The 12,086-nt window shown below is 41.3% G+C and overlaps 2 protein-coding genes across 2 annotated transcripts; both read left to right on the forward strand.

Annotated features, from left to right (window-relative positions):
* Positions 1-134: 134 nt before the first annotated feature.
* LOC127589681 (cytochrome P450 2K1-like) lies at positions 135-4,343 on the forward strand. The gene is made up of 9 exons (XM_052048938.1): positions 135-399; positions 480-642; positions 773-922; positions 1,500-1,660; positions 1,993-2,172; positions 2,441-2,582; positions 3,011-3,195; positions 3,692-3,833; positions 3,939-4,343. The coding sequence occupies exons 1-9, from the start codon at positions 184-186 to the stop codon at positions 4,124-4,126; spliced, it is 1,527 nt and encodes a 508-aa protein (XP_051904898.1). The 5' UTR covers positions 135-183; the 3' UTR covers positions 4,127-4,343.
* Positions 4,344-4,883: 540 nt separating this feature from the next.
* On the forward strand, positions 4,884-11,965 carry LOC127589708 (cytochrome P450 2K1-like). Its single transcript, XM_052048978.1, has 9 exons — positions 4,884-5,195; positions 5,678-5,840; positions 6,379-6,528; positions 6,666-6,826; positions 9,594-9,773; positions 10,046-10,187; positions 10,620-10,804; positions 11,317-11,458; positions 11,571-11,965. The coding sequence occupies exons 1-9, from the start codon at positions 4,986-4,988 to the stop codon at positions 11,786-11,788; spliced, it is 1,551 nt and encodes a 516-aa protein (XP_051904938.1). The 5' UTR covers positions 4,884-4,985; the 3' UTR covers positions 11,789-11,965.
* Positions 11,966-12,086: the final 121 nt, after the last annotated feature.

Below are 12,086 nucleotides of genomic sequence, written 5' to 3' on the forward strand. Positions count from 1 at the left end.
TGGTTAGTGTCTTTGTACCTTGCCAAGTCCGTTCTCCATCTGTAAATGTTTACAACTGTGCAAAGGCTAGCCTTCCGAGCCAAAGTGGGAGTGGCATAGCTCTGAGAGGCCGTGCTCCAAGTAAAGATAGCGAGAGGAGCAGTCAGAGCGTCACAAACATCAGAGACCACTCCTGAGGGCAGCATGTCAATTTTGGAAGAGGCTTCGGCTCACGTCCTTACGTCCAGCGCCACACCGGTGCTGGCCTGCGTCGCTGCGCTGCTATTCCTCGTTTTCGCCTCCGGACACTTAAGATCACCGAATGACGCTAGAAGGGGGCCTCCAGGACCGTGGCCTTTGCCACTGCTTGGCAATGTGCTGCAACTGGATCTCCAGTGGCTCGACAGAAGCCTGTTTGAGGTAAATGTGCAAGTCCCTGCTTGCCCAGTCGTCTCCTCTTAGGAGATTTTTGAACTAACATTTTCCTCTTCTTTTTGTAGCTTGCAAAACGTTACGGTTCAGTGTTCTCCATCTACATGGGAACCCAAAAAGTGGTGGTGCTGGCTGGATATAAGGCGGTCAAAGAGGCTCTAGTCGGCCATGCAGTGGAGTTTGGAGAACGCCATATCCAACCCATAGCTTACGATAACACTCGGGGTCATGGTAGGACAAGTCCTTTGAACGCATTTTATTTATATATTGATATTCCAAAATATACCGTATTTATACAATACTTTTCTCAATTGCTCCACTTTTTTCACCTGTTAAAAAAACAATTATATGTCTTTCACAGGCATTATTTTTGCCAATGGGGATTCGTGGAAAGAACTAAGACGTTTTGCTCTCCACACTCTGCGAGACTTTGGCATGGGCAAAAGACTGACGCAGGACAAAGTCTTAGAGGAGTGCAAGCATCTCATTCCAATTTTTGAGAGTCATGAAGGTGAGAGGTCCAATTGTGGCCTGGTAATTTTATGGTGACCTGTGTTCTATGGTGACCTCTTTGTACTTTTGTTGTTTATTGCTTTATATCTCTGTTCATAAATTAGTTAACGGCAATGTTTCATGTCAGCAGATTAAAAGCGATTTGTTGGGGTATAGTAAATACAATGCAGTTGAACTTTCCACTTCTTTGGATCAATTATGCAAGACCAAACCAGTACTGACAAGTCAGCAAAGTAAGGGCAACTTCACCTCACTTAACCGTACACAAGACAAAAAACTGAGAATTTTCTTATAGTCATTTAAACCCCAACATTTTAAATAATTGTCAACCTGTATCCAACTGATCATTTTAACGAAAAGATGAGAATTTAGAAAAAAATACGACGTTTATTTGTAGGTGTGGATAAATGTTTCTCCAGAACACATGAAATTGAATGCGGTGTGCTCCAAGGGTCAATTTTAGACCCAATACTTTTTCATCTTTAAATTTGATCATGCACAATCATGCAGGCATATTTCTAAGTCAATGGTTTTGAAATGAGAGCAACTTGGAAGTCAACCAGCATTTCCTTCAGGGCAACCGTTCAATACGACTGCTCCGTTGAGTTGGGCGACATCCAACATCATCTGCTCCATCGTGTATGGGAACCGATTTGAATACAGTGATCCTCAATTCACGACCATGGTGAAACGAAACAATGAGAACATTCGCATCTTTGGTTCATTACCGATACGGGTGAGCTCCATGTTTGCATTATTTTTTCTTCTCCTGCCCTGATGCGCTGTCAAACGCAATTTAGTTCAGGAGCAATATGGTGGTGGCCTAATAATCTATACATAACGATTATTTAAATTGTTTTCCCATTTTGGTGCAATCACAAGTACATTCTGAAAATATTCACAATTATTATTTTTTGAAGGTCTTGATGAGTGCAATTTTAACAAATTATGAATCTATTGTCTACATTGACACGTGCAATGTACAGATCATAGTGGATCTACATCCTGATGTTATATCCCTGTTGAGTATCGTTGCTGTGACAATTTTCCATTTTGTTTGTGTTGCAGCTCTACAACATGTTCCCACGGTTGTTCTGTTGGGTCAGAACCCGGAAATTGTTTCTGAGCAACCGCGACAAGAACATGAAGAACGTGCGAGAGCTTCTCCGCCAACGGAAGGAGAAGCTCAACCCTGAAATGTGCACGGGGCTTGTCGACTGCTTTTTTGTCCGCAAGCAAAAAGAAGAGGTTAGGTTTCACCTCTGTCTTGGGGGAGAGGGGTCCTCGCTTTATGACTGAGTTCCTTTGCACAGCACTCTGTCACAAACCTTTGGTCATAGTTGTTTTGAAACACACTTCCAAGACCAATGAGAATAATGGAGTACAGCGATAAGTGAACATGCCCAGCAATGTAATTCATTGCACGGCGTTTGTAGCCTCTTTCAAAGCGAGGACCCCCCCTCTCCCTGAACGTTGATTGGTCTACGCATGAAACATGTTTTTCCACTTCCATTAGGAAGGGGGTGTTGAGTCAAGCCACTTCACGGAGGAAAACATGAATTTCGTCGTGGGCAATCTGTTTGCTGCGGGCACCGACACCACCTCCACCACACTCCAGTGGGGCTTGCTGCTCATGGCCAAATATCCAGAAATACAAGGTAGGCACGTGGGCAGCACTGCGCAGTAGTTTGCCTCACAGTCAATAGGCTCTGGGTTCCAATTTGCACTTGCACGGCTTTTCAATTCTTTTGGAAATGGAACAATGGATCAGGTTCATTGTAGATAAGGTGGTCAAAATTTATGGATATTTTTCTTATATTAAAATAATAATATAGCTTATTACTATTATTTATACTGTATTTTTATTTTCATTCAATTTTCCCCAATTCTTTAACCAAATTAATGACCAATTTTAAATGAGTAAATATTGCTTATTTTAACTTCTGTTTTTTTTTGTTCTAACCTTGACAATAAATAATTGAATATAAAAAGATAAATACATTTTACTAACCAATTTTTGACAAAAAAAAACGATGAATGAAGCAAATGTAAATGCTTGTGGCCTTATTTATTTATTTTTTTCCAGAGCGCGTGCACGAGGAGCTGAACAAGGTGATCGGAAACAGGCCGATTGACGTCGATGACCGCAAGAACCTTCCGTACACCAATGCCGTCGTCCACGAGGTTCAGAGATTCAGCAACATCGTCCCCATGGCCATTTTGCACCAAACCACGCAGGACATCACCTTCCAGGGCTACTTCATCAAAAAGGTCACTTCCTGTTGTGTGGAGTGTCAAACTTGTTTTCATGGTGGGCCACATGGGAGTGATGGCTGCCCTCCGGGGAACAATATTTGTTCTTTTCAAATCAATCCATTTTTGCAGATTTCACTTGTCAAAATTTTATTCTGCCAAATATCAGTATTAGCCGGGAAAAAAAAGGTCAGTCGCGCTGGAATATTTAACTCAAATTTGTCTTCAGAAAATCTATGAGGTTAATGCTTACGCATGATAAGAAATGCCATAGGCAGGCTAACTAGCATTGATATTACGTAATTATAAACCCCAAAATAAACTGTCGCAACACATGCAGGCACATTCTTTTTTCCTTTTTAAGAATACGATTTGTCAAGGTGAAATCTGTCAATCAGAAAATCCTGCAGATAGGTTTTGTCTTTCAGCCATTGATATTCTTTCGTCTAAAAAAAATAACATGATGTGGCCCGTATGCACACTGAACTCCTTCGGTCTTTCCTCTCACAAACAGGGCACCGCTGTGGTTCCTCTGCTCACTTCTGTCCTCTACGACAAGAGTGAATGGGAGACGCCAAACACCTTCAACCCTTCCCACTTCCTGGATAAGGAGGGTAACTTTGTCATGAGGGATGCCTTTTTGCCCTTCTCGGCAGGTACATCCAATACTGTAAATATTGTACATGCATCAACATATGCTGTAAGCCGACAAAAAAATAAATAATGAATTAAAATAATAAATTTGCGATGCGATGTTTCAGGTCGCAGGGTTTGTCTTGGTGAAGGTCTGGCCCGCATGGAGCTCTTCCTCTTCTTCACATCTCTCATGCAACACTTCCACTTCACTCCTCCTCCCGGAATTTCCGAGGATGAGCTGGATTTGAAGCCCATGGTGGGCTTCACCAACAATCCCACGACTCACCGGTTATGTGCCGTCAGGCGCGAGTGATGCACAAATGCTGTTCTCAGTGGTCCTTAAAAATCCTAATTACTCCCTGTATTTTATTTTTTATTTTTTGTAATTGCTCACCAGAATGAGGAATCTTGTATCTCCCATCTTATGGATTCTTTACTCAATAGTAATAGTAACTCAATGAGGCATTTTTTTATTCAATGATACACCTTACATTTAAAATACATCTCATAAATAAAACACAAACAAATTATTACATGTTTTTATTCTCCTGCGATTCCAATGAAGTTGGGACGTTGTGTCATCAAGTTCAACCATGGTTGAATCGAATACATGACAAAGACAAGATATTTCATGTTCAAACTGATCACCTTGATTGTTTTTCGGAAATAATCACGAAATAATTTTACGGCTCCAACACATTCTTTAAAAAAAAAGCTGAGACAGTTGGCAAAAAGGAGGTGGAATGCTCATCAAACACCCGTTTGGAGCATTCCATAAGTGAACAGGGTGACTGGGATCAGCTGAGTGTCATTCAAAAGCAAAAATGGGGCAAGGTCCGCCTCTTTGTGATCAACTGTTGCGAGAAAATAGTCACAGCAGTTTTAAGGACCATTAAAGCTGAAAGCTTTTTCATGGACATGAAGAAAGAAATGGGAAAGAATTCCACGTACAAAGTGTCAAGAGTTTGTGTCCTCACTTATCAAACGTTTAGTGAATGTTGTTAAAAGAAGGTGATGCAACACAGTGGTTAACATGACCCTGTGTCTGCTTTTTTTTCTCTTTTTTTTTTGTAGGTATGTATGTATGACCTTTGTACCCTTCTTGCCCAACTCCAAGCAGGTTGGATTGTTACATTTTATCTGCCAGTTCTTCCTTAGTGGCTTGTGAAAATATGTTTGAAGACATCCTGCAGGCTCCTGTTTTGTTCTCTTTGTCGGGGACCTTCGCCACTTTGCTGGCCATCCGTCTTCTCTTGAGCTTCCGAAGCCAACCTAAGTTGGTTCCTCCGGGGCCCAGACGGCCCAGACGGCCCAGACGGCTCCCCCTGCTCGGTAACCTGCTCCAGGTGGATCTCAAAAGACTGGATGAGTCTCTTCTCAGTGTGAGGGATTCTTTTTTTTCTGTCTTGCAAGCAAGTACTGTTGAGTCCTAGAAATCTAATGAAACGTTTTGTCTGATTGTATCATTTTGAATTTCAGTTCTATGCAGGGTGCGGGAATGTGCAGCTAAAAATGTTTTTATAAAACACTGTAGAATAGAATGCTTTTTTTTAATCTTCTCATTGTCAAGGACATCTTGAGAATCGGAATCTTAACCGAAGTATGTTAAAAACTAACTGGAGCCACTTGAGTGTCTCTTTCTCTCTCTAAATATATATAAGACATGAACACAAAAAAGCAGAGATTTAGAGTTCCATTACATACAGTAGAACGCATATGACCAGAGAGCAGAGGCTCAAGTTTCAACTTGGCCTTTGGGAAAATAACCCACTGCGCTCAAATGTAGCAAGTGAATGACAGGATTTTGGTTTGAAGAAATGAAGAGCGGGATGACATTTGAAGTGAACAAAACATTTTTTGGCAGCTGTCCAAAACCTATGGACCGGTTTTCACCGTCAATTTTGGACCCAAGAAGGTGGTGGTCTTGGCCGGGACCAAGGCCATCAAACAGGCTCTCATCAACCATGCCGAGGAGTTCGGGGAGAGATACATCACTCCGATATTCCACGATTTCTCCCAAGGACATGGTAATTAAAATCTTCTCCATGCGAGATTTCATAATACACAAAGAAAAATGGGCTTGAACAAATTTTCCCTTGACGATTGCTCCTCATTTTATTTTATTTTGTACCGAGAGACATCTATTAAGATAGACAAAAGTTAAAACAGACAAAAATTGTGGAATTTATTGAAATTATACACACAATTTTATGATGAACTTCAGGATATATCTCCTCTTAAAATGCCACGTTCACAAATGTGAAACTTGAGCAGAATATGCATCTTCGTTGGGCGGGCTGTGTCATTAATTTTGTGAGCAGCCCACCACATGGGGGTGCTGTTAAGTCAATTCGCATTGATTTGAAATTTCTCTCCCAGGGTCGTCGAAACGAGCTAAACAGATAGATATGACTGTAACATAATTACGAAAAATGTCACGGCAAAGACATTTCAAGCTTGTCGGGAATTTTCTACGCACTTGTATACACGGCAAGACCCAAATTAAATGGCTGCGGTGTTCCTCCGGTTTTGAGCCCCGGTGAAATAATTGCCGCTTACTTCGAGGCCTCACATTTGCCAACGGGGATTCATGGAAGGAAATGAGACGTTTCACCCTGACGACGCTGAGAGACTTCGGGATGGGCAAGAGGCTCAGTGAGGAGAAAATCATCGAGGAGTGTCACTTCCTCATCGAAGAATTTGAACAACACAAAGGTACAGAAGACACCCGTAAAAAGTGAAAGAAAACCTTTTAAATGCATCACGAGGCGAACCCTGTAACAAAGTCAACTCAGTTCGTTGTGAATGTTTCTAATGCATTGTTGTTGTTGTTTTTTTCCAATTCATCTTAGGCGAAGCCTTTGACAACTCAAAAATCATTAGCTACGCAGCTTCCAATATCATCTCGGGGATCATGTTTGGAAAGAGGTTTGAATACGAAGACAAGGTTTTCCAAGAGATGATAGAGAGAGACCACGAGGCCATCTACCTGTCTGGAACGGCTGCTATCTTGGTACCCCCAAATATTAATCAAATGTAGACCAAGTATGCCGTTACTTGAAGGACTTATCCTCACGAGCATCGTGGGCGTGCTGAATAATACATTTAAATCTGTAAATGTTTACAACTGTGCAAAGGCGAGCCTTCCGAGCCAAAGTGGGCGTGGCTTAGCTCTGAGAGGCCGTGCTCCAAGTAAAGATAGCGAGAGGAGCAGTCAGAGCGTCACAAATATCAGAGACCACTCCTGAGGGCAGTTGACATGCTTTTGGAAGAGGCTTCGGCTCACCTCCTTACGTCCAGCGCCACACCGGTGCTGGCCTGCGTCGCTGCGCTGCTATTCCTCGTTTTCGCCTCCGGACACTTAAGATCACCGAATGACGCGAGAAGGGGGCCTCCAGGACCGTGGCCTTTGCCACTGCTTGGCAATGTGCTGCAACTGAATCTCCAAAGGCTCGACAGAAGCCTGTTTGAGGTAAATGTGCAAGTCCCTGCTTGCCCAGTCGTCTCCTCTTAGGAGATTTTTGAACTAACGTTTTCCTCTTCTTTTTGTAGCTTGCAAAACGTTACGGTTCAGTGTTCTCCATCTACATGGGAACCCAAAAAGTGGTGGTGCTTGCTGGATATAAAGCGGTCAAACAGGCTCTAGTCGGCCATGCAGTGGAGTTTGGAGAACGCTATATCCAACCCATAACTTACGATAACACTCTGGGTCATGGTAGGACAAGTCCTTTGAACGTATTTTATTTATATATTGATATTCCAAAATATACCGTATTTATAAAATACTTTTCTCAATTTCTCCACTTTTTTCACCTGTAAAAAAACAATTATATGTCTTTCACAGGCATTATTTTTGCCAATGGGGATTCGTGGAAAGAACTAAGACGTTTTGCTCTCCACACTCTGCGAGACTTTGGCATGGGCAAAAGACTGACGCAGGACAAAGTCTTAGAGGAGTGCAAGCATCTCATTCCAATTTTTGAGAGTCATGAAGGTGAGAGGTCCAATTGTGGCCTGGTAATTTTATGGTGACCTCTGTTCTACTTTGTTGTTTTATTGCTTTATATCTCTGTTCATAAACTGGTTAACGGCAATGTTTCATGTCAGCAGATTAAAAGCGATTTGATGGGGTATAGTAAATACAATGCAGTTGAACTTTCCACTTCTTTGGCTAGGAATCAATTATGCAAGACCAAACCAGTACTGACAAGTCAGCAAAATAAGGGCAACTTCACCTCACTTAACCGTACACAAGACAAAAAACTGAGAATTTTCTTATAGTCATTGAAACCCCAACATTTTAAATAATTGTCAACCTGTATCCAACTGATCATTTTAACTTAAAGATTAGAATTTAAAAAAAAAATACAAGTTTATTTGTAGGTGTGGATAAATGTTTCTCCAGAACACATGAAATTGAATGCGGTGTGCTCCAAGGGTCAATTTTAGACCCAATACTTTTTCATCTTTAAATTTGATCATGCACAATCATGCAGGCATATTTCTAAGTCAATGGTTTTGAAATGAGAGCAACTTGGAAGTCAACCAGCATTTCCTTCAGGGCGACCGTTCAATACGACTGCTCCGTTGAGTTGGGCGACATCCAACATCATCTGCTCCATCGTGTATGGGAACCGATTTGAATACAGTGATCCTCAATTCACGACCATGGTGAAACGAAACAATGAGAACATTCGCTTCTTTGGTTCATTACCAATACGGGTGAGCTCCATGTTTGCATTATTTTTTCTTCTCCTGCCCTGATGCGCTGTCAAACGCAATTTAGTTCAGGAGCAATATGGTGGTGGCCTAATAATCTATACATAACGATTATTTAAATTGTTTTCCCCTTTTGGTGCAATCACAAGTACATTCTGAAAATATTCACAATTATTATTTTTTGAAGGTCTTGATGAGTGCAATTTTAACAAATTATGAATCTATTGTCTCAGGGGTGCCCAAACTTTTTGGATCGAAGATCTACTTTTTGATCAACTAACCTCACGGGATCTACCCTTACCGGCACGCGCACGCACACGCACACACACACACTAATTTACCTGCTTTATTTTATTTTTAATTTTTTTTTTTTTTTGTGAAAATGAGACTGATTAGTGTGCAGTGTATATTAACACAAAAAATATATTACTAACATGTACAAAGACACTCAAATGTTTTTTGTTTTTTTTCTTCTCGACACTCCTCGGATCTACTTGGGACCTGTCTTAGATCTACCGGTAGATCAGGATCTACCTAATGGGCACCCCTGGTACATTGACACGTGCACGTTAGTTATTATTTTTGACGGTCTTGATTGCAATTTTAACAAATTATGAATCTATTGTCTACATCAGGTGTCACCAACATTTTTGAGGGTGAGAGCAACTTCATGTGTACCGATTGTGTGAAGGGCTACCAAATTGATACACGTCTGAAATAACATATTTGTCCAAAATACCTTCAATAATATGAGGATGTGTTATTTTTAATACTTGATGATTTAAATTGTCAGACTTTGAGCGTGTTTCGAAATGTCTCACAGTACTGCCAATGTTTGCATTTTTAAATCATAATTTCTACTAGCAAATCACAATGTCCAGGCACTGGCGGGCTACTCAAGTGGTCTTCACGGGCTACCTGGTGCCCGCGGGCACCATGTTGGTGACCAATGGTCTACATTGACACGTGCAATGTACAGATCATAGTGGATCTACTGCCTGACGTTATATCTCTGTTGGGTATCATTGCTGTGACAAATTTCCATTTTGTTTGTGTTGCAGCTCTACAACATGTTCCCACGGTTGTTCTGTTGGGTCAGAACCCGGAAATTGCTTCTGAGCAACCGCGACAAGAACATGAAGGAGGTGCGAGAGCTTCTCCGCCAACGGAAGGAGAAGCTCAACCCTGAAATGTGCACGGGGCTTGTCGACTGCTTTTTTGTCCGCAAGCAAAAAGAAGAGGTTAGGTTTCACCTCTGTCTTGGTTGTGGGGGTCCTCGCTTTATGACTGAGTCCCGTTCCTTTGCACAACACTCTGTCACAAACCTTTGGTAATAGTTGTTTTGAAACACACTTCCAAGACCAATGAGAATAATGGAGTACAGCGATAAGTGAACATGCCCAGCAATGTAATTCATTGCACGGCGTTTGTAGCCTCCTTCAAAGCGAGGACCCCCCCTCTCCCTGAACGTTGATTGGTCTATGCATGAAACATGTTTTTCCACTTCCATTAGGAAGGGGGTGTTGAGTCAAGCCACTTCACGGAAGAAAACATGAATTTCGTCGTGGGCAATCTGTTTGCTGCGGGCACCGACACCACCTCCACCACACTCCAGTGGGGCTTGCTGCTCATGGCCAAATATCCAGAAATACAAGGTAGGCACGTGGGCAGCACTGCGCAGTAGTTTGCCCCACAGTCAATAGGCTCTGGGTTCCAATTTGCACTTGCACGGCTTTTCAATTCTTTTGGAAATGGAACAATGGATCAGGTTGATTGTAGATAAGGTGGTCAAAATTTATGGATATTTTTCTTACATTAAAATAATAATATAGCTTATTACTATTATTAATTCATACTGTATTTTTATTTTCATTCAATTTTCCCCAATTCTTTAATCAAATTAATGACCAATTTTAAATGAGTAAATATTGCTTATTTTAACTTCTGTTTTTTTTTGTTCTAACCTTGACAATAAATAATTGAATATAAAAAGATAAATACATTTTACTAACCAATTTTTGACGAAAAAAAAACGACGAATGAAGCAAATGTTAAATGCTTGTGGCCTTATTTAATTTTTTTTCCAGAGCGCGTGCACGAGGAGCTGAACAAGGTGATCGGAAACAGGCCGATTGACGTCGATGACCGCAAGAACCTTTCGTACACCAATGCCGTCGTCCACGAGGTTCAGAGATTCAGCAACATCGCCCCCATGGCCATTTTGCACCAAACCACGCAGGACATCACCTTCCAGGGCTACTTCATCAAAAAGGTCACTTCCTGTTGTGTGGAGTGTCAAACTTGTTTTCATGGTGGGCCACATGGGAGTGATGGTTGTCCTCCGGAGAACAATGGTTGTTCTTTTCAAATCCTCAAAAATCAATCCTTTTTTGCAGATTTCACTTGTCAAAATTTTATTCTGCCAAATATCAGTATTAGCTGAAAAAAAAGATCAGTCGCGCTGGAATATTTAACTCAAATTTGCCTTCAGAAAATCTATGAGGTTAATGCATACACATGATAAGAAATGCCATAGACAGGCTAACTAGCATTGATATTACGTAATTATAAACCCAAAAATAAACTGTCGCAACACATGCAGGGAGTACCCTGTACTTTTTTTTTCCATTTTAAGAATACGATTTGTCAAGGTGAAATCAGTCGTTCAGAAAATCCTGCAGATAGGTTTTGTCTTTCAGCCATTGATATTCTTTCGTCTAAAAAAATAACATGATGTGGCCCGTATGCACACTGAACTCCTTCGGTCTTTCCTCTCACAAACAGGGCACCGCTGTGGTTCCTCTGCTCACTTCTGTCCTCTACGACAAGAGTGAATGGGAGACGCCAAACACCTTCAACCCTTCCCACTTCCTGGATAAGGAGGGTAACTTTGTCATGAGGGATGCCTTTTTGCCCTTCTCGGCAGGTACATCCAATACTGTACATATTGTACATGCATCAACATATACTGTAAGCCGACAGAAAAAAAAAAAAAGAATTAAAAAAATAAATAATAAATTTGCGATGCGATGTTTCAGGTCGCAGGGTTTGTCTTGGTGAGGGTCTGGCCCGCATGGAGCTCTTCCTCTTCTTCACGTCTCTCATGCAACACTTCCACTTCACTCCTCCTCCCGGAATTTCCGAGGATGAGCTGGATTTGAAGCCCATGGTGGGCGGCACCAACAATCCCATGACCCACCAGCTATGTGCCGTCAGGCGCGAGGGATGCACAAATGCTGTTCTCAGTGGTCCTTAAAAATCCTAATTACTCCCTGTATTTTATTTTTTATTTTTTGTAATTGCTCACCAGAATGAGGAATCTTGTATCTCACATCTTATGGATTCTTTACTCAATAATAACTCAATGTGGCATTTTTTATTCAATGATGCACCTTACATTTAAAATACATCTCATAAATAAAACACAAACAAAATTATTTCATGTTTTCACGATTTCTCCCAAGGACATGGTAATTAAAATCTTCTCCATGCGAGATTTCATAATACACAAAGAAAAATGGGCTTGAACAAATTTTCCCTTGACGATTGCTCCT

This window comes from Hippocampus zosterae, chromosome 17 (genome assembly GCF_025434085.1).
Source record: "Hippocampus zosterae strain Florida chromosome 17, ASM2543408v3, whole genome shotgun sequence".
Lineage (NCBI taxonomy): Eukaryota > Metazoa > Chordata > Actinopteri > Syngnathiformes > Syngnathidae > Hippocampus > Hippocampus zosterae.